This window comes from Akebia trifoliata, chromosome 7 (assembly GCF_017979445.1).
Source record: "Akebia trifoliata isolate Shusen 1 chromosome 7, ASM1797944v1, whole genome shotgun sequence".
NCBI classification, from domain to species: domain Eukaryota; kingdom Viridiplantae; phylum Streptophyta; class Magnoliopsida; order Ranunculales; family Lardizabalaceae; genus Akebia; species Akebia trifoliata.
This window is the reverse complement of record NC_141381.1, coordinates 25,459,539-25,485,704: the sequence shown is the minus strand read 5'-3', so window position 1 is coordinate 25,485,704 and position 26,166 is coordinate 25,459,539. Positions and strand designations below refer to the sequence as shown.

Genomic DNA, 26,166 nt, shown 5'->3' with positions numbered 1-26,166 from the left:
ATGGGACAAAATTTTAAGAATTTCAAAGAATAAATTTAAATAAAAAAAAAGAAATTATTTTAATTTTAAATTTTGGACTTAGGACTCATTTTGTGACATCCAAATCCATGATCAGATGCTTCAAGTTTATGGAGGACAAATTTTTATAAATTTTGAATATATATATCTTTTTTTTTTTTTTTTTTAATTTCTATCATTGATTTTAATTTTAAATTTTAGAGTTAATGTGAAAGTTCAGTAACTGTATATTTTCAAAACCTTGGATCAAGTACAAAAGTTTTTATTTGTATTTTTTTTAATTGAGTTTTTTTATGAAATCTAGAGCGTTGTGCTATTGGATTGCCAACATGATTATTTATTTGAGTAAAATGACCTTTAATAAGATTTAAAATCTTCCTAAGCTAATTAGACAAGTGTTAGTGTTATTTCAACTCTTATCTAGGATCAATCTTATCATTCAGTATTCTTAAAAATCAATATAAATAATTGCACAATACTCTTCACTTTCCATCCAAAGCAATAAACATTAGTAATCTCTCTCTCTCTCAATAATTGCACAATACTTTTCCCTTTGCATCCAAAGCAATAAAGTGCAATAATCTCTCTCTCTCTCTCTCTCAATAATTGCACAATACTTTTCCCTTTGCATCCAAAGCAATAAAGTGCAATAATCTCTCTCTCTCCTCCTCAAATTTTGGGCTTTTCGTCCCTGTATCGGGCCAGGTAATCGTCTCTCTTTTTTCCTAAATTATGCTTCATGATGGATGACCTTGTGATTATAATTCTTACTTTAGAATATGATTTTAAAACTCAGTTTTAGATCTCGTCTAGTCCATGCCAAATACCGAATTGTCTCTGATTAATTTTCCAATATGTTTGAGATGTCTTGTTCAAATTATTTTATACATTGTATTTAGAATAATTTACCAAAACGGTAGAGTTTTCGAAATTAATTCCGAAAATGGTACACTGTAGCAATTAATTCCGAAAATGGTAAATTTACCGTTTTCAGAATTAATATTTTTTACCAAAACGGTAAAAACAGTAAAAAAAAAATTTTTTTACCGAAAATACCCTTTTTTTTGTTTTACATATATATTTATAATTTTAACCTTAAAAAAATGAAAATCGAACTAAAAAGATTCACTCTCTTTCGGTAATCCAACAATAATATGTATTTATAATTTTTTTTTTTTTTACCAAAATCAATTTTATTTTCATAATTTCAGTCAAAAAATAAAAAAGGGCATTTTCGGTAAAAAAAAAAAATACATTTTACTGTTTTTACCGTTTTGGTAAAAAAATTAATTCCGAAAACGGTAAATTTACCATTTTCGAAATTAATTGCTACAGTGTACCGTTTTCGGAATTAATCGAAATGTTGTGCATGTTTTGGTAAATCTGCCTTGTATTTAAATATATGAAGTTCATTTTGATCATTTTATATATCAAATTAGGTTTGACCCAATCCTACTTTATCGAATTGAGTTTGGTCCATAGAGATTCGACAAAACCCAACCTGATAAGCATCTAATCGGATCCTTATTGGAGTGATACCAAATCCATACGATCCTATCCTATCCTATCCAAACCCGATCCATTAACAGCCTTAGTTATGATCGACACAGGCAGGTTAAAGATTAACTCGGGGATCAATTGTACTTTGATTTAAGTTTGCGCATAAGAACGGGTTGGTAAGGTTTTACTAATGAAAGATTCCAAATAATGGGTTGGAAGGCTTAATTAAAGAATCCAAACAATGGGTTGGTAAGGTTTAATGAATGAATTCATACTTACCAAAGAGATGAGTGGAAGTTTCCTCTCTCGTACTTAGATAAATGAATATTTATCCAATTGTATATTTTTTTTAAAATGTATATACAATAATGTCCCTTTCCCATAGATGACATTTTTGACCCGTTACAGGATTTGCATATAATAAATATATTTAAATTTGATGTTACTACAATACCCCTAAATGATTATCATTTCAATGTTTATATAGGGTCAATCCTGTCTATTCAATATCCTAAAGAACCAATATAAACAATCGTACTACACTTTCACTTTGCATCTAAAGCAATTAACACCATTAATCTCTGTCTCTCTCTCTCTCTCCCAGTATTCGCCCAGAGGTTATCATCTCTCTTTTGTCCTTAATTATAGTTCATGATGGATGATCTTGTGATTATAATTCTTAAACTGGGAGAAGGGTGTATTTCAATTGCCATTAAAGTTATGATAATTTAGTAATATTTGCATGAGAAATTGGTGATATGGATCGAGTTTGATAAGTTCTATGTCGAGTTTGAAGGTAATATAGATCGAGTTCAATATTTATTGTGTCGAATTCGAGCTTAGAAATAATATGGCTCGAGATTGAATTTGGGATGATGATTCACTATGTTGGACTCTGGTCATGGAAATATAATTTGATAGAGGTATCTGAGCATTTTTTTCCCAGATGCACAAATTCAAACTACAATACTACTAGAGATACCATATCATTTTTGTTTTAGACTTTGACTTTTGATAAAAGGGAAGGATATGCTATTTTATACATAATACATTTTAAGGATATCTTATTCTTTAGATTTAGTAGTAAATGTTTTGATAATCAATGTCAATAATACTATATAAATATATCTATAAGATTTTTTATATTTACAACAATACCATTACACAAAGATCAACATACAATTATCTTTTTCACTAAAAGAAATATGATAACATCCCTATGAGGTCTTAGACATTAGCATCACCCTACTTAATATATTTAATTAAATTTGATATCACTATAATATCCCAAAATAATTACTAGTTCAATTCTTATTTATAGTCAATCTCGTCTATTCAGTATATCCTAGAGAATCAATATAAACAAGTGTTCAATATTTTTCATTTTCTATTCAAAGCAATTAACACCATTTTGTTACTTATATAAAAAATAGAAATAAAAATAAAAAGAAATAACACCATTGTCCAGAGCAAGTTGTTAAGATTCTTTGATAACCCAAACTTGTAAGATATCAGATTGAATCTAATAATGCGTTGGTAAGGTTTAATGAGAGAATCCATATTTAGTAGAGAACCAATATAAACAAATGATTTGCATATAATAAATGAATATTTATAAAATATAGCCCAATTGTATATTAAAAAAAAATGTATATATAATAACGTCCCTCACCCATATGTGACGTTTTAAATATGCTGACCCGCTATATGATTTGCATATCATAAGTATATTTAAATTTGATTTTACTACTACACCCCTAAAAGATTACTATTTCATCGCTTATTTAAGGTTAATCCTGTATATTCTGTAGTCTAAAGAACCAAATATAAACAAGCGTACAACACTTTCACTCTGTATCCAAAGCAATTAAGACAAATAGTCTCTCTCTCTCTCTCCCCCTGCTATTCAATCAGAGGTAATCATCTCCCTTTTGTCCTAAATTATGGTTCATGATGGACGATCTTGTGATTATGATTCTTAAGCTAGGAGAAGGGTATATGTTATTTGCTATTGAAGGTAAAATAATTTAGTAATGAGTCGTGTTAGAGTAACATTGATATTAACATAGTTTGGGACATTGGTGTGCACAGAATCATATATGCTTCTCACTCGTATCTCGATGAAAAGTTTCTATAATTTTTTAGACACAACCCTGTCAGCAACGTCCCAAACAATGTCAATTTCAATGTCACTAGAGCATTTTCCTTTAGTAATGTACGCATTAGAAATTGGTGATATTAGGTTCAAGGTTTCCCATTATATAATAGAAATGAACAGTGTCCACATGACACTTTTTCATTGGACAATAAACACATCAGGCAGCATGCCACATGAAGACCGGCTTGGTTAGGAGTCCAATGTGTTTAAAACTCCAATTAAAACATGCCAAGTAGACATTGTTTCTATTATAGGAACGAGACATCTAATAGGATCCTAAATACAGATGGGCCAAGCTTGTGTGCTAGAATTTTTCGGTCGAAAAAGGCCCAATACAATTTCTCTAAGACTTATGGGATTGGAGAAGGATTCAATCTCTCAATGCCTCTCTATCCAATGGGATAAAGACATGATGAGTGATTGTATTTTACTATTAACTGCGCTCACCATACGAATATCACTCACTAAATAATGCTATTGATTAGTAGGGGAGCACATGATTCGGATTGGTTCGGATTTTTGCAAAATTGAAATTGAATCAAACATAATCGGTTCTAAAAATTAGGAACTGAGCCAATCCAATTATCCTATAGAACTGAACCAATCCAAACCAACCTTGGTTTGGACCGGTTCTCGATTCTCATACTTTCAAAATAGAAAAAGTAGTATTTTTTTTTTTTTTTTTCAAAAGAGGATCTCTTTGGATCAAATCATAAATAATGCCTATTTTAAAAATGAAAATGATTTTATGATTAAATTTTGATTGAAATCTATATAAATTGAATATTCTAAGAAGTTCAATGAGACTAAAAAAAAATTATAATTTTAAAATTGGTATTTTGGATGGATTAGTGAGGAAACTAATCCATAAATGGTAGATTAACGAATCTAAGTCTAGGTTCGTCTATTATATTTCATCTAACAAACATGGCATAAATATTGTTATCATAAAAAAACAATGAATCAAACTTTTTGAAAAAGTTTTTTTATAAATGGGTTGATCCATTTGAGAGTTAAGAGAGAGATTTGTGTACATTTTTTTGAGTTTTTATTAGAAAAAACATAGAGGAGATGAAATTGAAGAAGAGAGAAATAGATAATAGAAGAATAAAACTTAGAAAGGGTTTTATTTTTATATATATCTATATATATACAATGGAAGTGATGAAAGAATGGGAGAAATTCATGTTTCTTTTGAAATTGAAGATGCGGACAAACTATTAGCTGAGTCGATCAAGAGAAAAATTCAACCAAAATCTTCACAACATCCAAGTATCTATAAAGTTTCCCCAATTCATCGACAAGGAAAAGAAGAAATGTTCGTACCTAAAGTTGTATCTATTGGCCCTTTTTATCAGGGAAAAGAAAGCCTACAAATCACGGAAGAGCATAAAAAGTGGTATTTGCATGCTTCCCTCTCTCGAAATTCGGCAAATTTGGAGGAATGGGTAAAAGGAATTGGGGAGATGGAGAAAAAAGCTCGTGAGTGCTATGCAGAATCAATCAACCTCAGTCGTGATGAATTTATAGAAATGATGTTACTTGACGGTTGTTTTATCCTTGAGAGATTCTACTTATCTGCAAAGGAAGTGGAGATGGACGAAGAAGACCCCTTCTTAAGTACAAGTTGGATGACTTCTAGATTACAGCAAGATTTCATATTACTTGAAAATCAGATTCCTTTTTTTATCTTGGACTGTTTGTTCAACCTAACTAGGGTCTCTAAGGAAGGAAATCGCTCACTCAATGAACTTGTAATGTGCTACTTTGAAAGTATATTACCTACAATTAAAAGATTTCAAGTACAATCTGGCATGCATGGCAAACATATATTGGACTTGATACGCAATTTTCTCCTTCCCCCCTATCAAGCACAAGATGTCGACGATTCTCCAACATGGGGACACACTTATTCTGCCACAGATCTTTGGGAGGCAGGAGTGGATTTCAAGAAGAAGGACAATGGTAATGGTGGACTACTGGACATCACGTTCAATGAAAATACAGGTGTGTTAGAAATCCCTCCTTTCTATTTGGGAAAAACAACAAGTTGTCTCCTCCAAAATCTCATTTCCTTGGAGGATTATGGCCGTGATTATACGAGTCAGATCAAATCTTATGTTAGATTTATGGATATTCTCATTGACTCTCCGAAGGATGTAAGATTACTTTGTAATAAAGGGATTATGGAGACCTTCAGAGACTATGAAGAGGTTGCGCGTGTCGTAAATAGGCTTGGAAATGAGCTAATTAATGAGGATTTTTATTATGATGGGCTGTACCACCGAGTTAATAAATATTGCAGAACCGATTGGCATAAATGGCGCGCAATCTTAATGCATAATTATTTCAATACTCCTTGGTCAATCATTTCAGTTGTTGCTGCCTTCATAATTATAATTCTAACCTTATTACAAACTATTTTCTCCACTCTTCCTTAGAGTCTCATTCCTCCAAAGTCACTCCCAGTTCTTGTGATATCAATGAACAGTTGTTTTATTGTAGTAATTACCCTTTTGATTACATGTATTCAACTCTTAGTTGTTTGGTTATTTTTATAAATTAATGAATGCATATTTTGGTCAACAAATTTTTTTTCCACTGATTATGTGGAACCTTTATGAGGAAATTGAATATATTTTGTTAATTTTCATAATGCTTCAATTTATTTATTTTTGTATTTATAGTGAACCATGTTCATTAGGAAATGTGTGTGTGTGTGTGGAATCGCTACTGGTTGCATAATGGAGTAGATTGCATTGCTTGGAAAGTAAAATAGTAGTTCGTTAGTCTATGATGTTGGGGGTTTTAAACCCTCGAACAAGAATTAAGACTAAAAATCCAGGATCTAGAGGAACAAAGATGACGAGGATTAATGTATCCAAAATGTAAATAATATGCCCGTTTGGCAAGACGAAATGACTGTATAGTGGTTATAAGATCCGATGTGAAATAAAGCTCAATCTTCGTGCAATCTTCAATTAACCTGTGAAAGAATAACCAATACAGTGGAAAAAGAAGTACTGCCACTTCCTTTGATACTAAATAAATATGATGGAGATTAAATCTAACGAACATAGGAAGGGGAGGGCTACCCTTTTTATAAACAAATCAATTGGTTTGATCTAGTATTTCTCAGCCCATCATAGAGAACATGGATCCAGGTAGAATTGCTCAACGTGGAACACCATGATCCCTAAGCAATTGGGATTGCACTAATTTTATCATACCCCTTTTATTTTACGCAAATTACAAATCCATCCTTTTCAGAAAAGGTATGCGTGGATCATAGAGAGGTTGTAACCAAAACAAAACTTTGTAATTGAGGATGACTCATTTAAAAATATGGGACCGACAAGAACTAAAAGAAACGTGGACCCCATTATTAAAATCGATTCGACAATCTCCCACTTGACTCCTGCATGCATTTGAGTATTGTAAGAAAAATAAGAAAATTAACATGGGTTGTAACCTTTTAAAATTAAGTAGCCACTCATAATTTTGAAAAATATTATCAAAACTAATTTTTGATATGAGCTTTTACTTTCAATTAATCCTAAAGTAGCACTAATGATGGATCATGAAAATATAAATTATTTTCTTTATGACACCTATAGATACGTGAGTTTCGAAATTTTTGAGATTTTGAGTTCATCTACACGAGTTTAAGAGTTATCACCATTCAATTAAAGTGTGAATAGACACTATAAAAAAAGTTTTGAAATCTAGTTTTCTTTAACTTGTAATGACTCTCATATCCAAATGATAGAGCAAAGGTTTTCCCAGATATTCTGTGGTAAAGGAGTTCGGTTGAGGGACAAAGAAGATGTTAAGCACCTTGTCCCTCCCATCTAAAGATGACTACCAATAATTGACCAAATGTGATATTAGAAACTCATTTTTGAATTTTAAAAATAGAGGAAGTTATAAAAAATATTAAGAAAATTCATTATAATTTATTTATAAAAAATAGCAAATCAAGATGTTGAACAAACCCCTATTAGAAGTAGGTGTTTGTTGGATTTTTTTGTGAGCTCAAGACTTTAATGAAAATCTACATAGATTTCATCATTTAAGGTCCTGAAGTTTCAAAATAAGTTTATATTATCCTTAAGGAAACTTTATTTGTTAGTTTGATCTTTAAGTAATGTTCATGGATTGAACAAAATTATATTAGAACCAAACTTTATGCATACAATTTTTGTCCATTGTTAGACTGTTTTTGTTAGCTCTAAAGATTGAATAATAAATCCATAGGGACTTATACTTTTGTTTGTAATCATTTTTAAAGTGGGCGTGTGCAAAGTGTATGAATGAGATGGACTTAACAAGAGAAGATTATCTCCTATGAAGGTTTTGAAAGCGCACTCAATTAGCGGGTACATATCTGATTTATTATCTTAGAAGTCGCCACCTAATTTTATGGTCTAGGAACTAAACACGACTCTAAATAGATAAATAACACTAAGTTACAAATAGATTATGGTATGGGGACCAGGTTACGAGATTGGAAGGTGTTAGGCACCAATCCCGTCCGACGAAAATTGATATCTATTTTTCTCAAATATTTACATTACAAATATGGCTTAAATCTAAAATAAAGAAAAAAAAATTACCTTTCTTATTACCTAAGTGATTGCAATGATTGGTTCTATCAGAATTGGTGGTAAACATTCTTTGCATGAATTTTCTTAATTTATCTTTATTTTTATATTTGCTTTCGATATCAAAATGAGACATTATTCTTCTAAATCTAGAGGTTTTTATAGTATTTTTAAGTGTTTTTAAGTTGAAAATTAAGGCTTGGGAATTAGGTATTGATTTGGGAATCTAAATTTAGGATTTTGAAAGGGTTTTGGAGAGTTTTTGACATTTATTTTCTAGGATTTTTCAAGATTTACGAAATTAGGTGGTGGAAGCTCATTTTTAAAGAGCTTTATTTATAAAATTATGGTTTAATTAGATCTCTTAGAGATAAGGTTTATCTCTAACTAATTTATTAAATGATTTAGATAAGATTTTAATTAAGTTTTACTTTGATTTTTTGAACTTGCCTAAAATGAGAATTTTTTAAATTTTGGAGAACTCCCCAATAGAGGGTTCTTTATTAAATTATTCTAAATTCTTTGGGTCCCCGATGGAGGGTTATGTATTAAATATCAGGTGGGCTTCACTTGAATAAATGGGCCACCAATTAAAATTTGGCCCATGGGTATAATTAATTGAATTTATTTGTTCAAAAATTTTAATTTGATTTATTAAGATTTCTGATTTCAATACATTTGATAAAACGTCTGGTGAATAGTAGGGCGTTGAACAGCTTCCTATATATATATAGGAGAGCGGTCGGAGGACCTAAAGAGAGCCAAACATTATGCCAAACATTTTTCAAAATATGGCTTAGAAGCTTCGGAATGGGCTGATTTTTTGTGAGGATGAAATCTACGGTGAAGAGATCATCCTCATCAAAAATCAGATCATTTTGAAACTTCTAACCCTAGTTTACAAATTGAAGAATCGTGGACTGTTCAATTTTTGTAAATCACTTTTGATAAGGAGATCATCCTCACCAAAAATCAGCCCATTCAAAACTTCTAAGCCATGTTTTGAAAAATGTTTGGCACAATGTTTAGCTCACTTTAGACCCCCCAAACGCCATATATCTATATCTATATATATATATTTGAATTTTATACTGTTAATATATAATATAGTCCCTTTAGCATTAACTTTTTGAATTAGCTAGCCAGTTATATAATTTACATATAATTAATTTATTTGAAATTCGATATTATCAAGATATCCCTAAGTGATAAAATTTTAACTCTTATATAGGGTAATCTTGTCTATTCAGGATCTTAAATATCCAATATCAACAAGTGTATCACACTTCCACTTTGTATCCAAAGCAATTAACATCATTTTTGTTACTTATCCAAAAATAAATTAATTAATTAATTAGTTAACACCATTTTGTGCTATATTTAAAAAAAAATAAGGTGATTGATAAATATATCATGCTTATTTAGTTAGATCATGTCGGGAGCAAGTTGTTTGACATTCATTAATAACCCAATCTCATAAGATATCAAATTGAAACTAAAAAAATCCCAACCATGATTGCGGTTGTTAATGGATCGGATCATTACCTGGAGTTCAATTCGTTCCAATCGAGGATTTGGATTTTGATCAAGTTCGGATTTAACATCTTAGTGGATCCAATAAAATGTGAGAAGGTATGTAAATTATCACTACAACAAAAATGGAGTCTAAAACAATTGGCAGACTGTCTCTTATGGAGGTGTCGTTAATGTCTAGGGTTAACATACAAGTAAAATCGAAAATTTCAATCCAATTAAAAGAAAATCATCAAACACAATATAATACATGAGAAACTCAAATCAAATGGCCCAAGAATGATTTATATTATAGCAAATGAACCTAGTTGTAGTTGTAGAGTTGGAGATCATCATCTTCTCTATCTTTGAATCTCATCATTCCCCTTCTTGAGCTTCCTCGATTTTCTTCTCTTTCTAGTGAAACAAACCCTTTATCTCTCACAATTTACATAACGCCCTCGTCCACCTCTCTGCACCCTTTTGCTTATACACTATAAATCTCCCATCTCTCTCTCTCTCTCTCTTCCACTCTCGATTAAGAACACCAATCTACAAAGTCTCTGTATGATTTATTTTATGAATGGTATTGCGGTCATTTCACATGAACCAATTTTAAACGCAATTTTGAGAAACTCCTATAACCCGATCTTTGAAACTGCGGTCAAAAGCCAGAAAAGTATAAATGAAAAGCACTATCAAACACAAATCGTGGCACGAAATCGATTTTTAATTGCAAAAGCTATAAAAAACGGGATTGTGCAGTGCTATCAAACACCACCTATGTAAAAAGACAAAGAGTCTTGTTGTTCCGATTTTTTTCGACAGCTTTCTAGGCTTTGAGTTGAAAAAGTTAGAAAAACATGTTTGTTGGTAACAACTTCTGCTTCAACAACTTTTGCGGAAGTCAAAAACTACGTTTTTGGGTGTATTGATCTTTTACATGATAATTGCTATAAGCATTTACGTATTTTGAATTAAATATTTTTATTGTAACAAATGTTTTGGCAATCAATACTAACATAATAAATGCATTTATCATGTAAAAGATTAACATGTCTTTGATTTTTTCATTTAAAGACAAAACGAAGAGGGGTATTACTAAAAAATAAAAGTGTTGGACAATGCTAACATCCCCATGAGGCCTTAGACGTTAGCATTCCCTTATATATATTAGACATTATATTTAAATTTATGAAATTCATTTTGAATTTATATATCAAATCGGGTTTGACCCGATCCTACTTTTATCGAATTGAGTTTGTTTCAATAGAACCCAACCCAATAAGCACCTGATCCAAGGTTTATGGATCAATTCCAAATCTGAGCCAATTCTATCCAATCCAAACCTGATCTATTGACAACCTTAATCACGACCAAAACATCCAAGCCAAAGATTAACTCGGGATCAATTATGCTTTGATAGATTTTTAAGTTTTTATGTAACAATGGGTTGGTAAGGTTTAATGAAAGAATCCATATTTACCAGAGAGACATAAAGGGAAGTTTCCTCTCTCATTCTTAAAGTAAAATGAATATTTACAAAATATAATCCAATTGTAAATAAAAATGAATATTTGCTATCGTCCTCCTCGAGCCCACTATATAATTTACATATATATAAATATTTAAATTTGATATAGTTAAGATACTAAATGTATATATTACATAGTTCCTTTGCCATTCCGCTATATAATTTACATATAATTAATTTATTTTAAATTTAATATTACCAAGATACCCCTAAATTTCCACTCTTATATAGGGTCAATCTTGTCTATTCAGTATCCTAAAGATCCAACATAAACAAGTGTACAATACTTTCCAATTTGTATCCAAAGCAATTAACACCATTTTGCTACTTATAAAAACAAATAAAAAAATAATAAATTAACACCATATGTGCCATATTTTAAAACATAAGGTCACTGATGTTATTTCATTATATATATATATACACCTTTATCATGCTTATTTAGTGGATCATGCGAGCAAGCTGTTAACATTCATTAATTAACCAATCTCATAAGATATCAAATTGAAACTAAAAAAATTCCAGCCATGTCTAGGGTTGTTATGGATCAGATCATTACCTAAAGTTCAATTCATTCCGATCAAGGATTTGGATTCTGATAAAGTTCGAATTTAATATCTTGTCGGATCATTTTTGGATTCAATAAAATGTGAGAAGGTATGTAAATTATATACTATACGTTATGTTAAAATATATAAAGTTCATTTTGATTTTATATATCAAATCAGGTTTGACCTTATACTATTTTTATTGAATCGAGTTTGATCAATTCCAAATTTGATCTGATCCTTATTGGAGTGATACCAAATCGATCTGATCCTATCCTATCACCAATCCATTGGCAGCCCTAATCATAACATACAGAGCCATATCAAAGATTAATTTGGAGATCAATTATACTTTGAAGGATTTTTTAAGTGTGTAACAGTTGGTTGGTAAGGTTTAGTGAAAGAATCCAAATTTACAAGAGAGATGGAGAGAAGTTTCTTCTTTGACTTTTGATGGTTTTGAAAGTTTCAAATTAGGATGATTTTCATTACACAAATGTTTCAAATTGAATCTAAAATATTCCAGCCATGACGTGAGCCGTCAATGAGTTGACAAGGTTTTAATAATGAAAGGATCCAAATAATGGGTTGGTAAGGTTTAGTGAAAGAATCCAAATTTACAAGAGAGATGGAGAGAAGTTTCTTCTTTGACTTTTGATGGGTTTGAAAGTTTCAAATTAGGATGATTTTCATTACACAAATGTTTCAAATTGAATCTAAAATATTCCAGCCATGACGTGAGCCGTCAATGAGTTGACAAGGTTTTAATAATGAAAGGATCCAAATAATGGATTGGTAAGGTTTAGTGAAAGAATCCAAATTTACAAGAGAGATGGAGAGAAGTTTCTTCTTTGACTTTTGATGGGTTTGAAAGTTTCAAATTAGGATGATTTTCATTACACAAATGTTTCAAATTGAATCTAAAATATTCCAGCCATGACGTGAGCCGTCAATGAGTTGACAAGGTTTTAATAATGAAAGGATCCAAATAATGGGTTGGTAAGGTTTAGTGAAAGAATCCAAATTTACAAGAGAGATGGAGAGAAGTTTCTTCTTTGACTTTTGATGGGTTTGAAAGTTTCAAATTAGGATGATTTTCATTACACAAATGTTTCAAATTGAATCTAAAATATTCCAGCCATGACGTGAGCCGTCAATGAGTTGACAAGGTTTTAATAATGAAAGGATCCAAATAATGGGTTGGTAAGGTTTAGTGAAAGAATCCAAATTTACAAGAGAGATGGAGAGAAGTTTCTTCTTTGACTTTTGATGGGTTTGAAAGTTTCAAATTAGGATGATTTTCATTACACAAATGTTTCAAATTGAATCTAAAATATTCCAGCCATGACGTGAGCCGTCAATGAGTTGACAAGGTTTTAATAATGAAAGGATCCAAATAATGGGTTGGTAAGGTTTGGTGAAAGAATCCAAATTTACAAGAGAGATGGAGAGAAGTTTCTTCTTTGACTTTTGATGGGTTTGAAAGTTTCAAATTAGGATGATTTTCATTACACAAATGTTTCAAATTGAATCTAAAATATTCCAGCCATGACGTGAGCCATCAATGAGTTGACAAGGTTTTAATAATGAAAGGATCCAAATAATGGGTTGGTAAGGTTTAGTGAAAGAATCCAAATTTACAAGAGAGATGGAGAGAAGTTTCTTCTTTGACTTTTGATGGGTTTGAAAGTTTCAAATTAGGATGATTTTCATTACACAATTGTTTCAAATTGAATCTAAAATATTCCAGCCATGACGTGAGCCGTCAATGAGTTGACAAGGTTTTAATAATGAAAGGATCCAAATAATGGGTTGGTAAGGTTTAGTGAAAGAATCCAAATTTACAAGAGAGATGGAGAGAAGTTTCTTCTTTGACTTTTGATGGGTTTGAAAGTTTCAAATTAGGATGATTTTCATTACACAAATGTTTCAAATTGAATCTAAAATATTCCAGCCATGACGTGAGCCGTCAATGAGTTGACAAGGTTTTAATAATGAAAGGATCCAAATAATGGGTTGGTAAGGTTTAGTGAAAGAATCCAAATTTACAAGAGAGATGGAGAGAAGTTTCTTCTTTGACTTTTGATGGGTTTGAAAGTTTCAAATTAGGATGATTTTCATTACACAAATGTTTCAAATTGAATCTAAAATATTCCAGCCATGACGTGAGCCGTCAATGAGTTGACAAGGTTTTAATAATGAAAGGATCCAAATAATGGGTTGGTAAGGTTTAGTGAAAGAATCCAAATTTACAAGAGAGATGGAGAGAAGTTTCTTCTTTGACTTTTGATGGGTTTGAAAGTTTCAAATTAGGATGATTTTCATTACACAAATGTTTCAAATTGAATCTAAAATATTCCAGCCATGACGTGAGCCGTCAATGAGTTGACAAGGTTTTAATAATGAAAGGATCCAAATAATGGGTTGGTAAGGTTTAGTGAAAGAATCCAAATTTACAAGAGAGATGGAGAGAAGTTTCTTCTTTGACTTTTGATGGGTTTGAAAGTTTCAAATTAGGATGATTTTCATTACACAAATGTTTCAAATTGAATCTAAAATATTCCAGTCATGACGTGAGCTGTCAATGTGTTGACAAGGTTTTAATAATGAAAGGATCCAAATAATGGGTTGGTAAGGTTTAGTGAAAGAATCCAAATTTACAAGAGAGATGGAGAGAAGTTTCTTCTTTGACTTTTGATGGGTTTGAAAGTTTCAAATTAGGATGATTTTCATGACACAAATGTTTCAAATTGAATCTAAAATATTCCAGCCATGACGTGAGCCGTCAATGAGTTGACAAGGTTTTAATAATGAAAGGATCCAAATAATGGGTTGGTAAGGTTTAGTGAAAGAATCCAAATTTACAAGAGAGATGGAGAGAAGTTTCTTCTTTGACTTTTGATGGGTTTGAAAGTTTCAAATTATGATGATTTTCATTACACAAATGTTTCAAATTGAATCTAAAATATTCCAGCCATGACGTGAGCTGTCAATGAGTTGACAAGGTTTTAATAATGAAAGGATCCAAATAATGGGTTGGTAAGGTTTAATGAAAGAGTCCATATTTACTACTTCTCTCGTCCTTAGAAAAAAGAAAAAAAAAAAAGAATATTTATAAAATATAGCCCAGTTGTATATTAAAAAAATGAATGTATATATAATAATGTCCATTACTCATAGGTCACATTTTTAACAGGCTCACCTGCTATATGATTTGCATATATAATAAATATATTTAAATTCAATTTTACTACTATACCCCTAAAAGATTACTATTTCAACTCTTATTTAGGGGCAATCCTATCTACTCAATATCCTAAAAAACCAATATAAACGAGTGTGCAACACTTTCACTTTGTATCCAAAGCAATTAACACCATTAATCTCTCTCTCTCTCTCTCCCCGGTATTCAACCAGAGGTAAGTGTCTCTCTTTTGTCCTAAATTTTTGTTTATGATGGATGATCTTGTGATTATGATTCTTAAGCTTGGAGAAGGGTATATTTTAACTGCTATGAAAGGTATGATAATTTAGTAATGAGTAATGCTGGAGCAACATTGAAATTGACATTGTTTGAGACATTGGTGTGCATAGAATCATAGATGCTTCTCATTCGTATCTCAATGAAAAGTTTCTATGGTTTTTTAGACACATCCATGTCAGCAACGTCCCAAACAAAGTCAATTTCAATGTTACTAGAGCATTTTCCATTAGTTGTATCTGCATTAGAAATTGGTGATATTAGATTTGAGTTGCGATCTGGTAAGGTTTCCCATTATATAATAGAAACGAACAGTGTCTACATGACACTTTTTCATTGGAGAATAAACACATCAGGCTGCATGCCACATGAAGAGTGGCTTGGTTAGGAGCCCAATGTGTATAAAACTCCAATTAAAACATGCCTGGTAGACATCGTTTCTTTTATAGGAAAAAGGCCCAATACAATTTCTCTAATACTTATGGGATTGGAGATCGAAGGATTGAATCTCTCAATGCCACTCTATCCAATGCGCTCACCATACCAACATCACTCACTGAATAATGCTATTAATTAGGACTGTCAATGGATCAGCTCTGGATCGGGTAGGCCTTGATATGGACCAATCTAATAAGCAATAGATTGAATCTGGAGTTGATCTAAAATGCGTCGTATTGAACTCATATCTAGTCCTACTAACAGGATCCAGACCAACTCATATCTAGTCTTAATAACAGGATCCAGACCAAATCCAATGTCAATTAGATCAGGTCTGGGTCCCGATCAATATAAACGAACTTCATTATTTAAATAAAATATATAATACAATTTCCATACATTGTCACCTTTTATTGGACAAGCCCCTATTAAATCCGGACATAGTAGATGCTAGTTATGGGAGCAGAACCTTATCAGATCGCATCCTCATAGGAATCCAAATCTTCAGTCTAGGGCCGAAGTTTGGAATATATCATATCAATTAACAGACCTACTATTGATGGATTTGCATAGATTGTATTGCCCATGGAAATTTATCTAAAGTTTAGCAATTTTGGTTAAATGATAAATATATTGATGATTCTGTCTTTCTCATGGTCACATAATCAATATTTGAACAACGCAATTGAATGTTTGGTTAAAGCAAGCAGGGATAAAGATGTCAAACAACAATGGAAGTGATGAAAGAATGGGAGCAATTCATGTTTCTTATGAAATTGAAGATGCCGACAAAATATTAGCTGAGTCGATCAAGAGAAAAATTCATCCAAAACCTTCACAACATCCATGTATCTATAAAGTTTCCCCAGTTCTTCAACAAGGACAAGAAGACATGTTCATACCTCAAGTAGTATCTATTGGCCCTTTTCATCGTGGAAAAGAAAGCTTACAAATCATGGAAGAACATAAAAAGTGGTATTTGCATGCTTCCCTCTCTCGAAATTCGGCAAATTTGGAGGAATGGGTCAAAGCCATTAGGGAGATGGAGAAAGAAGCTCGTGATTGTTATGCAGAATCAATCAACCTTAGTAGTGAAGAATTTATAGAAATGATGTTACTTGACGGTTGTTTTATCCTTGAGAGATTCTACTCATATGCAAAGGAATTTGAGATGGCCGAAGTGGTCCCCATCTCAAGTACAAGTCGGATGTCTTCTATATTAAAAAAAGATTTCATATTACTTGAAAATCAGATTCCTTATTTTATCTTGGACCGTTTGTTCAACCTAAGTAGGGTCTCCAAGGAAGGAAATCGCCCACTCAATGAACTTGTAATTTCCTACTTTGAAAGTATATTACCTACGATTAAAAGATTCCAAGTACAATCTGGCATCCATGGCAAACATATATTGGACTTGATACGCAATTTTCTCCTTCCCCCCTATCAATCACAAGATATCGGCGATTCTCCAACATGGGGACACACTTATTCTGTCACAGATCTTTGGGAGGCAGGAGTGGATTTCAAGAAGAAGGACAATGGTAATGGTGGACTACTGGACATCACATTCAATGAACATACAGGGGTGTTAGAAATCCCTCCTTTCTATTTGGGAAGATCAACGAGTTGTCTTCTCCAAAATCTCATTTGCTTGGAGGAATATGGTCTTGATTATACGAGTCAGATCAAATCTTATGTTAGATTTATGGATATCCTCATTGACTCTCCAAAGGATGTAAGATTACTTTGTAATAAAGGGATTATGGAGACCTTCAGGGACCATGAAGAGGTTGCGCGTGTCGTAAATAGGCTTGGAAAAGATCTACCATATGTGGATTTTTATTACGATGGGCTGTACCACCGAGTTAATAAATATTGCGGAACCAATTGGCATAAATGGCGTGCAATCTTAATGCATAGTTATTTCAACACTCCTTGGTCAATCATTTCAGTTGTTGCTGCCTTCATAATTATAATTCTAACCTTATTACAAACTATTTTCTCCATTCTTCCTTAGAGTCTCATTCCTCCAAAGTCACTCCCAGTTCTTGTAATATCAATGAACAGTTGTTGTATTGTAGTAATTACCCTTTTGATTACATGTATTCAACTCTTAGTTGTTTCTCTTTACATATTCTAAGATGTTTGGTTATTTTTATAAATTAACAAATGCATATTTTGGTCGATAATTTTTTTTTTCCAGTGATTATGTGGAACCCTTATGGGAAAATTGAATATATTTTGTTAATTTTCATAATGATTCAATTTATTTATTTTTGTACTTACAGTGAGCCATGTCTGTTTCAGAAATGTGTGTGCGTGTGGAATCGCTGTTGGTTACATAAGGGAGTAGATTACATCGCTTGGAAACTAAAATAATAGTTTGTTAGTCTATGATGTTGGGGTTCTTAAACCCTCGGACAAGAATTAAGACTAAAAATCCAGGATCTAGAGGAACAAAGGTAATGAGAATTAATGAATCCAAAACGTAAATGATATGCCCGTTTGGGAAGACAAAATGACTGTATAGTGGCTATAAGATCCGATGCGAAATAAAGCTCAATCCTCTTGCAATCTTCAATTATCCTGAAAAAGAATAACCAATATGGACCCCAATATTAAAATCAAACCAACAATCTCCCACTTTGACCCATACACGCATTTGAGTGTTTTAAGAAAAATAAACAAACATGGGTTGTAACCTTTTAAAGCCAAGTAGCCACTCATATTATCAAAATTAATTTCTAATATGAAGTTTTACTTACAATTAATCTCAAAGTAGCATTAATGATGGATCGTGAAAGTACAAATTGTTCTCTCTATGACACTTGTAGATATGTGAGTTTCGAAACCTTTGGGATGGACTTAGCAAAAGAAGATTACTTTTTAAGAGGGTTTACTCTTTAACTCTAGTGCAATCTAAGGAAAAATAAAACAAAGAACTATTATTTTAAGAAACTTAAAGTGCAAGAAAAATAAAAAAAATAAATCATCTACATTATGAAATTTAAATTACATGAAGTAAATAAAATTATAGCATTCTAATCTAATACTCTCAAGGAGCTTATTGAGGACTTATAAAGGGAGATTACCTCAAAGAAGGATTACTAGTTCTCCCCAAGCCTCTAACTAAGGAAATGTAGATCTACATTAATAAAATAGAAAACATGTAAATAAAGTAAAATTACTTAGAATTAAAGAAGAGGAGTAGTAAGAAGGGAGGGATTAGATGGGGAAATAGAGGTTTAACCCCACCTTGGTTTTCTTTTTCCTCTTTCCTCTTCTTCTTCATCTTTTTCTTGGTTTTTTCTTTTCTAGATTTTAGGAGAGGTTTTAGAGAGTAAAGAAGGATTTGGACAGAATTTTGGATCACCAAATGAGCTCCTCCCCTTTGCCTTGGAAGGATCTCCTATTTATAAGATTTTGAGGACCCTTGGGAATAAATTAGTCTTGAATCTTCAAATTCCCAATATTGCATTAAAACTATTATGAAAAATCTAAATTACTTCTCATCTCCTTGGCCTTGATGCTCTTTGACTTACCTATGAATTTCACCAATCATGATCATCAATGGGTAAAATGGTAAAAGTTCAAAAGTTTTAGAGAATTCTTTGGGAGGGGTAGAGTGGTCCTAAGACTTTGATTTTGAGTCAATTGTGAGGAAATTAAGTCAAATGACATATAATTAAATGATAGGGTTTTGGCCTCTTTGATCATTTTCCTTGAAAGAATTTCCATCAAACTAAGGATTGAAGGGTCAATTGACACAAATTATAGAGAATTCTATAGGGAAGACAAAGTAGTCATAGGTTTTGAAAGATAAACAATTTACATTTAATGTCATGAAAGCCAAAATCTCCAACAAATTAGAGATTGAAGGGTCAATTAACACAAATTCTAGAGAATTCTCTAGGAAGGACAAAGTAGTCATAGGCTTTAGAAAATAATCAATTTACATCTAATGCCATAGGAGCCATATGAATTTTGAAAAAGATTAAAAAGGTAAAAATGGGAATCTACTCTTTTGAGTTTTAACAAAATTTGGTTAGGGAGGTAATTATCCTTGAGTGGGGACCAAGCAAGATTTAGAATCTTTTTAGAAGATATTGAAGAATTACTTAAAAATCAAGGTGAGGAAAATAATGGATTTCTTGAGGGAAAAGTCATTAAGGAGAGGGATTCTGAAGTCATTTTTCCTAAGAAAATTCAAAGGCACATGGGTTTTAACTGTCAGGGTTGAACTCAAGATTCAGTCAAACTAAATTTAATCCCAGCCAAACTTGAGATTCTTCTAGAACAAACTTTAACCTTGGTCGAACCCTGAAATTTGCCTTTGGTTTGAGTGAGGTCATTCCAAGATTAAATATGGCCTGATCAAAGGTAAGGTTCGGTTAAGCTTAAATGTTTTCTAAAACTGGTCTTCAGGCTATCTGACTTCTCGAAAGTTAGGTTTTAAATTTTTTTGAAAATTTCTTGGGTCAAACCCATTTTTGGAAGGTTCTTGATACTCTCGAACTCACCTGAGGCAAAAATGGGGTGTGTACAAAAAATCAAGCCATCGACTTACAAAAACCAACAACATATCTCCATTTATTTATTTATTTATCTATGTATAAAGTGCATGCTCTTATGAGCATTTGATAAAATCATTATCATGAAAATATTGATTGATTCTATTGTTCAATGCCCTTGGAGCATGTTTTAAGCCATACAAGGCCCCATTTCTAACATGACCCAGTGGTTGCTTCACATAGACCCATTTTTCAAAGTAAACACTCAAAAATGTAGATTTAGTGGATTGCGCACTCATTACAACAATCTGGTTGATCTTTTTTTTTTTCCTTCCAGTTTGCTAGATTATTTGTTGCTTGCCATGAATTGTCACTGTCGACAAGTTTTAAGATGCATACTACAAAGTTTTCAAAGATTATACTCTTTTTTTTTGTGAGAGAGACATTGATATAGAGGTGGTTATAAATGTAGTAATTTTGAATATTTGTAATTTGGTTAAATGTAGATACATTAATGAAACAATTTAGATTTCTTTCTTATCCCTTGGTTGATCATCTTTCTTTTGATTTTAAGAGTGTGTTTGTAGATGGACTCTGGAATAATAAAGTCTGAGTCCAAGTTTGATATGTTCTATATCGGATTTGAGTTTAAAAATAGTATAGACCACGTTCAATATCTACTACGCCGAATTTGAGCTCAGAAATAATATGGCCTTAGATTGAGTTTAGGACAGTGAACCAATACGTCGGTGGAAATATTACTTGATAGAGGTACCCTGGGCATTTTTTCCACGGACGCAAAAAATTCAAACCACAGTACTACATGAGATGGATCAAGTGCTTAATTGGTTCATCATTTCTATTTTGGGCTTTGAATTTTAGTGAAAGAGACACGGGTATATTGATCTTTTATGTAATAATTCCTAAGGACATTTTAGTATTTAGGTTTAAATGTTTTGTTTGCAATAAATGCTTTGACAATCAATACCAACAACATTCTATAAATATTATATAAGATTTTTTATATTTACAACAATGCTATTGCACAAATATCAACATATCATCATCCTTTTCATTAAAAGAAAAACTAGACAATGGTATTATTCAAAAATAAATATGATTGAGAAAAGTGATAACACATCCATGAGACCTTGGACATTAGCATTCTCCTAGTTAATATATTTAAATTTGATATCACTAGAATTCCCTTAAATGATTAATACTTCAACTCTTATCTAGGTTCAATCTCGTATATTCCTAAAGAACCAATATAAACTAGTGGTCAACAGTTTTCACTTTGTATACAAAGCAATTAACATCATTTTGTTACTTATAGAAAAATGAAAAAATGACACCATTTTGTTACATATGACAAAAAATAAGGCCATTGATATCATTTTTCATCATATTTTTTTTTATTAGGTTTATAGTATTGTAGTGGATCGTGTACCCAGAGTAAGTTGTTGAGATTCATTGATGACACAATCTTGTAAGATATCATATTGAATCTAAAATATTTCATCCATGCCGAGGGCTGTCAATGATAGGATCATTATCAAATTAAGTTCAATTCATTTCGATCAGATAATTTCAAGTCTGGATTGAGGATTTGGATTGTGACAATAGGTTCAGATTTGTATCTTGCTAGGTCTGTTCTGGATCCAATCAAATTTGAGAAAGTATGTAAATTATTTTATATGTTATGTTTAAATATATGAAGTTCGTTTTGATTTTATATATCGAATAAGGTTGACCCAATCATACTTTTATTGAATTGAGTTTGATCCATATTGAGGATTTGGATTTTGATAAGGTTCAGATTTAGTATCTTATTGGGGCAGTTCTGGGTCCAATAAAATTTGAGAGAGTATATATGAAGTTCATTTTGATCATTTTGTATATCAAATCAGGTTTGACCCAATCCTACTTTATTGAGTCGAGTTTGGTCCATAGAGATTCGATAAAACCCAACCTGATAAGGATCTAATCGGATCCTTATTGGAGTGATGCCAAATCCATACGATCCTGTCCTATACTATCCAAACCCGATCCACTAACAGCCTTAGTTATGACCGACATGGGCAGGCCGAAGATTAACTCGGGGATCAGTTGTACTTTGATTTAAGTTTGCACGTAAGAACGGGTTAGTAAGGATTTAATAATGAAAGAATCCAAACAATGGGTTGGTAAGGTTTAATGAATGAATTTACCAAAAGAGATGGGTGGAGGTTTCCTCAATCGTCCTTAAATAAATGAATATATATAAAATATAGTCCACTTGTTTATTTAAAAAAAATGTATATATAATAATGTCTCTTTCCCTCAGATGACATTTTGAATCGGCTGACCGATTATATGATTTGCATATAATAGATATATTTAAATTTGATGTTACTACAATACCCCTAATTGGTAACAATTTCAACGTTTATTAGAGTCAATCCTGTCTATTCAGTATCCTAAAGAACCTATATAAACGAGCGTACAACACTTTCACTTTGCATCCAAAGCAATTAACACCATTAATCTGTCTCTCTCTCCCCGGTATTCGCCCAGAGGTAATCATCTCTCTTTTGTCCTTAATTATAGTTCATGATGGATGATCTTGTGATTGTGATTCATAAACTAGGAGAAAGGTGTATTTCAATTGCAATTAAAGTTATGATAATTTAGTAACATCTGCATGAGAAATTGGTGATATAGATCAAGTTCGATATGTTCCATGTCGGGTTTGAAAGTAATATAGACCAAGTTCGATATTTATTGCGTCGAATTCGAGCTTAGAAATAATATGGCTCAAGATTGAGTGTGGGATGATGATTCACTATGTTGGACTCTGGTCATGGAAATATAATTTGATAGAGGTACCCTAAGCATTTTTTTCAAAGATGCACAAATTCAAACTACAATACTGCTAGAGTTATATATCATTTTTGTTTTGAACTTTAACTCTTGGTGAAAGGGAACGATATGCTATATTATGCATAATACATTTTAAGGATATTTTATTCTTTAGATTTAATAGTAAATGCTTTGATAATCAATGCCAACATATATAAATATATTTATAAGATTTTTTATATTTACAACAATACCATTACACAAAGATCAATATATCATTATCTTTTTAACTAAAAGAAAAAAATAGAAAATGAATGTGATGAAGAAATATGGTAACATTGCCATGAGATTGTGAATGCTAGCATTACCCTATTTAATATATTTAAATTTGATATCACTATAATATCCCAAATGATTACTAATTCAATTCTTATCTAGGGTCAATCTCTCTATTCAGTATATCCTAAAGAGCCAATATAAACAAGTGTTCAATACTTTTCACTTTCTATCCAAAGAAATTAATACCATTTTGTTACTTCTATAAAAAAATAAAATTAAAAAGAAGAAAACAACACCTTTGTCCAGAGCAAGTTGTTGAGATTCTTTGATAATCCCAACTTGTAAGATATCATATTGAATCTAAAATATTCCAGCCATGACTAGAGCTGTCAATGAGTTGGCAAGGTTTTAATAATGAAAGAATCCAAATAATGTGTTGGTAAGGTTTAATGTAGGAATCCATATTTACTATCTCTCTCATCCTTAAAAAAAAATGAATATTTGTAAAATATAGCCCAATTGGATATTAAAAAAAAAATGTATATATAATAATGTCCATCAGCCGTATGTGGCATTTTTGATAGGCAGACCCGCTATATGATTTGCGTATAATAAATATATTTAAATTTGATTTTACTACTATACGCCTAAAAGATTACCATTTCAACTCTTATTTAGTAATGAGTTGTGTTAGAGTAACATTGAAATTGACATCGTTTAGGACATTGGTGTGCACATAACCATAGACGCTTCTCACTCGTATCTCAATGAAAAGTTTTTATGGTTTTTTAGACACATCCCGAATGATGCATATGTCAATGTTACTTGAGCAGTTTCCTTTAGAATAGAATAGAAATGAACAGTGTCCACATGACAGTTTTTCATTGGAGAATAAACACATCAGGCAGCATGCCACGTGAAGAACATGCCAAGTAGACATCATTTCTATTACAGGAGCGAGACACCTTATATGATCCTGAATACTGATGGGCCAAGCTTGTTTTTCGGTCGAAAAGGGCCCAATACAATATCTCTAATACTTAGGGGATTGGAGAAGGATTGAATCTTTCAAAGCCTCTATCTAATCGAATAAAGATATGATGAGTGACTGTAGTTTACTATTAACTGCGCTCGCACTACAAACATCACTCACTGAATAATGCTATTGATTAGGACTGTCAATGGATCCGTTCTGGATAGGGTAGGCCTCAATTTTGGACCAATCTAATAAGGAATAGATTGGATGTGGAGTTGATCTAATAAGTGTTGTATCGAACCCATATCTAATCTCAATAACAGGATCCAGATCCAATTCAATGTCAATTAGATAAGGTCCGGGTCCAGATCAAGCCAAACCCATTCAATATAAACGAACTTCATTATTTAAATAAAATATATAATACAATTTCCATACATTCTCACATTTTTATTTGACATGCCTGTATTAGATCCGGACATAGTTGATATTAAAGCGTTCCTATAAATTATGGACAGAACCTTATCAGATCGGGTCCTCATTGGAATCCAAATCTTCAGTCTAAGACCGAAGTTTGGAACAGATCAGATCAATTGACAGCCTTACTATTGATGGATTTGCTTAGATTGTATTGAACATGGAAATTTATCAAAAGTTTAAGCAATTTTGGTTAAATGATGAATCTATTGATGACAATGTCTTTCTCATGTTCACACAATCAATATTTGAATAATGCAATTGGATGTTTGACCATACTGTTTATTTTTAAATAACCTTCGGCATATTTGGTTAAAGAAAGCAGGGATAAAGATGTCAAATAACAATGGAAGTGATGAAAGAATGGGAGAAATTCATGTTTCTTTTGAAATTGAAGATGCTGACAAACTATTAGCTGAGTCGATCAAGAGAAAAATTCAACCAAAATCTTCACAACATCCAAGTATCTATAAAGTTTCCCCAATTCATCGACAAGGAAAAGAAGAGATGTTCGTACCTAAAGTAGTATCTATTGTCCCTTTTTATCATGGAAAAGAAAGCCTACAAATCACGGAAGAGCATAAAAAGTGGTATTTGCATACTGACCTCTCTCGAAATTCGGCAAATTTGGAGGAATGGGTAAAAGCAATCGGGGAGATGGAGAAGAAAGCTCGTGAGTGCTATGCAGAATCAATCAACCTCAGTCGTGATGAATTTATAGAAATGATGTTATTTGACGGTTGTTTATCCTTGAGAGATTCTACTTATATGCGAAGGAAGTGGAGATGGACGAAGAAGACCCCTTCTTAAGTACAAGTTGGATGACTTCTAGATTACAACAAGATTTCATATTACTTGAAAATCAGATTCCTTTTTTTATCTTGGAACGTTTGTTCAACCTAACTAGAGTCTCTAAGGAAGGAAATCGCTCACTCAATGAACTTGTAATGTGTTACTTTGAAAGTATATTACCTACAATTAAAAGATTTCAAGTACAATCTGGCATCCATGGCAAACATATATTGGACTTGATATGCAATTTTCTCCTTCCCCCCTATCAATCGCAAGATATCGATGATTCTCCAATATGGGGACACACTTATTCTGCCACAGATCTTTGGGAGGCAGGAGTGGATTTCAAGAAGAAGGACAATGGTAACAATGGACTACTGGACATCACATTCAATGAGCATACAGGGGTGTTAGAAATCTCTCCTTTCTTTTTGGGAAAAACAACAAGTTGTCTCCTGCAAAATCTCATTTCCTTGGAGGATTATGGTCCTGATTAT

The 26,166-nt window shown here is 32.0% G+C and overlaps 2 protein-coding genes and 1 long non-coding RNA gene across 3 annotated transcripts; all 3 read left to right on the top strand.

Moving 5' to 3' along the window:
* Nucleotides 1-539: 539 nt before the first annotated feature.
* On the top strand, nt 540-26,166 carry LOC147398564 (uncharacterized). Its single transcript, XR_015179957.1, has 3 exons — nt 540-723; nt 3,330-3,434; nt 25,203-26,166. It is a non-coding gene; the product is annotated as an uncharacterized LOC147398564 (long non-coding RNA).
* On the top strand, nt 4,835-6,259 carry LOC147398566 (UPF0481 protein At3g47200-like). Its single transcript, XM_086447812.1, has one exon. The coding sequence runs from the start codon at nt 4,849-4,851 to the stop codon at nt 6,115-6,117; it is 1,269 nt and encodes a 422-aa protein (XP_086303938.1). The 5' UTR covers nt 4,835-4,848; the 3' UTR covers nt 6,118-6,259.
* LOC147398565 (UPF0481 protein At3g47200-like) lies at nt 15,200-17,904 on the top strand. Its single transcript, XM_086447811.1, has 2 exons — nt 15,200-15,293; nt 16,504-17,904. Exon 2 carries the CDS (start codon nt 16,512-16,514, stop codon nt 17,808-17,810), a length of 1,299 nt encoding a protein of 432 aa, XP_086303937.1. The 5' UTR covers nt 15,200-15,293; nt 16,504-16,511; the 3' UTR covers nt 17,811-17,904.

Coding starts and splice junctions, on each gene's coding strand:
- LOC147398566 (XM_086447812.1), top strand. CDS start 4,849: ATGGGAGAAATTCATGTTTCTTTTGAAATTGAAGATGCGGACAAACTA.
- LOC147398565 (XM_086447811.1), top strand. CDS start 16,512: ATGTCAAACAACAATGGAAGTGATGAAAGAATGGGAGCAATTCATGTT.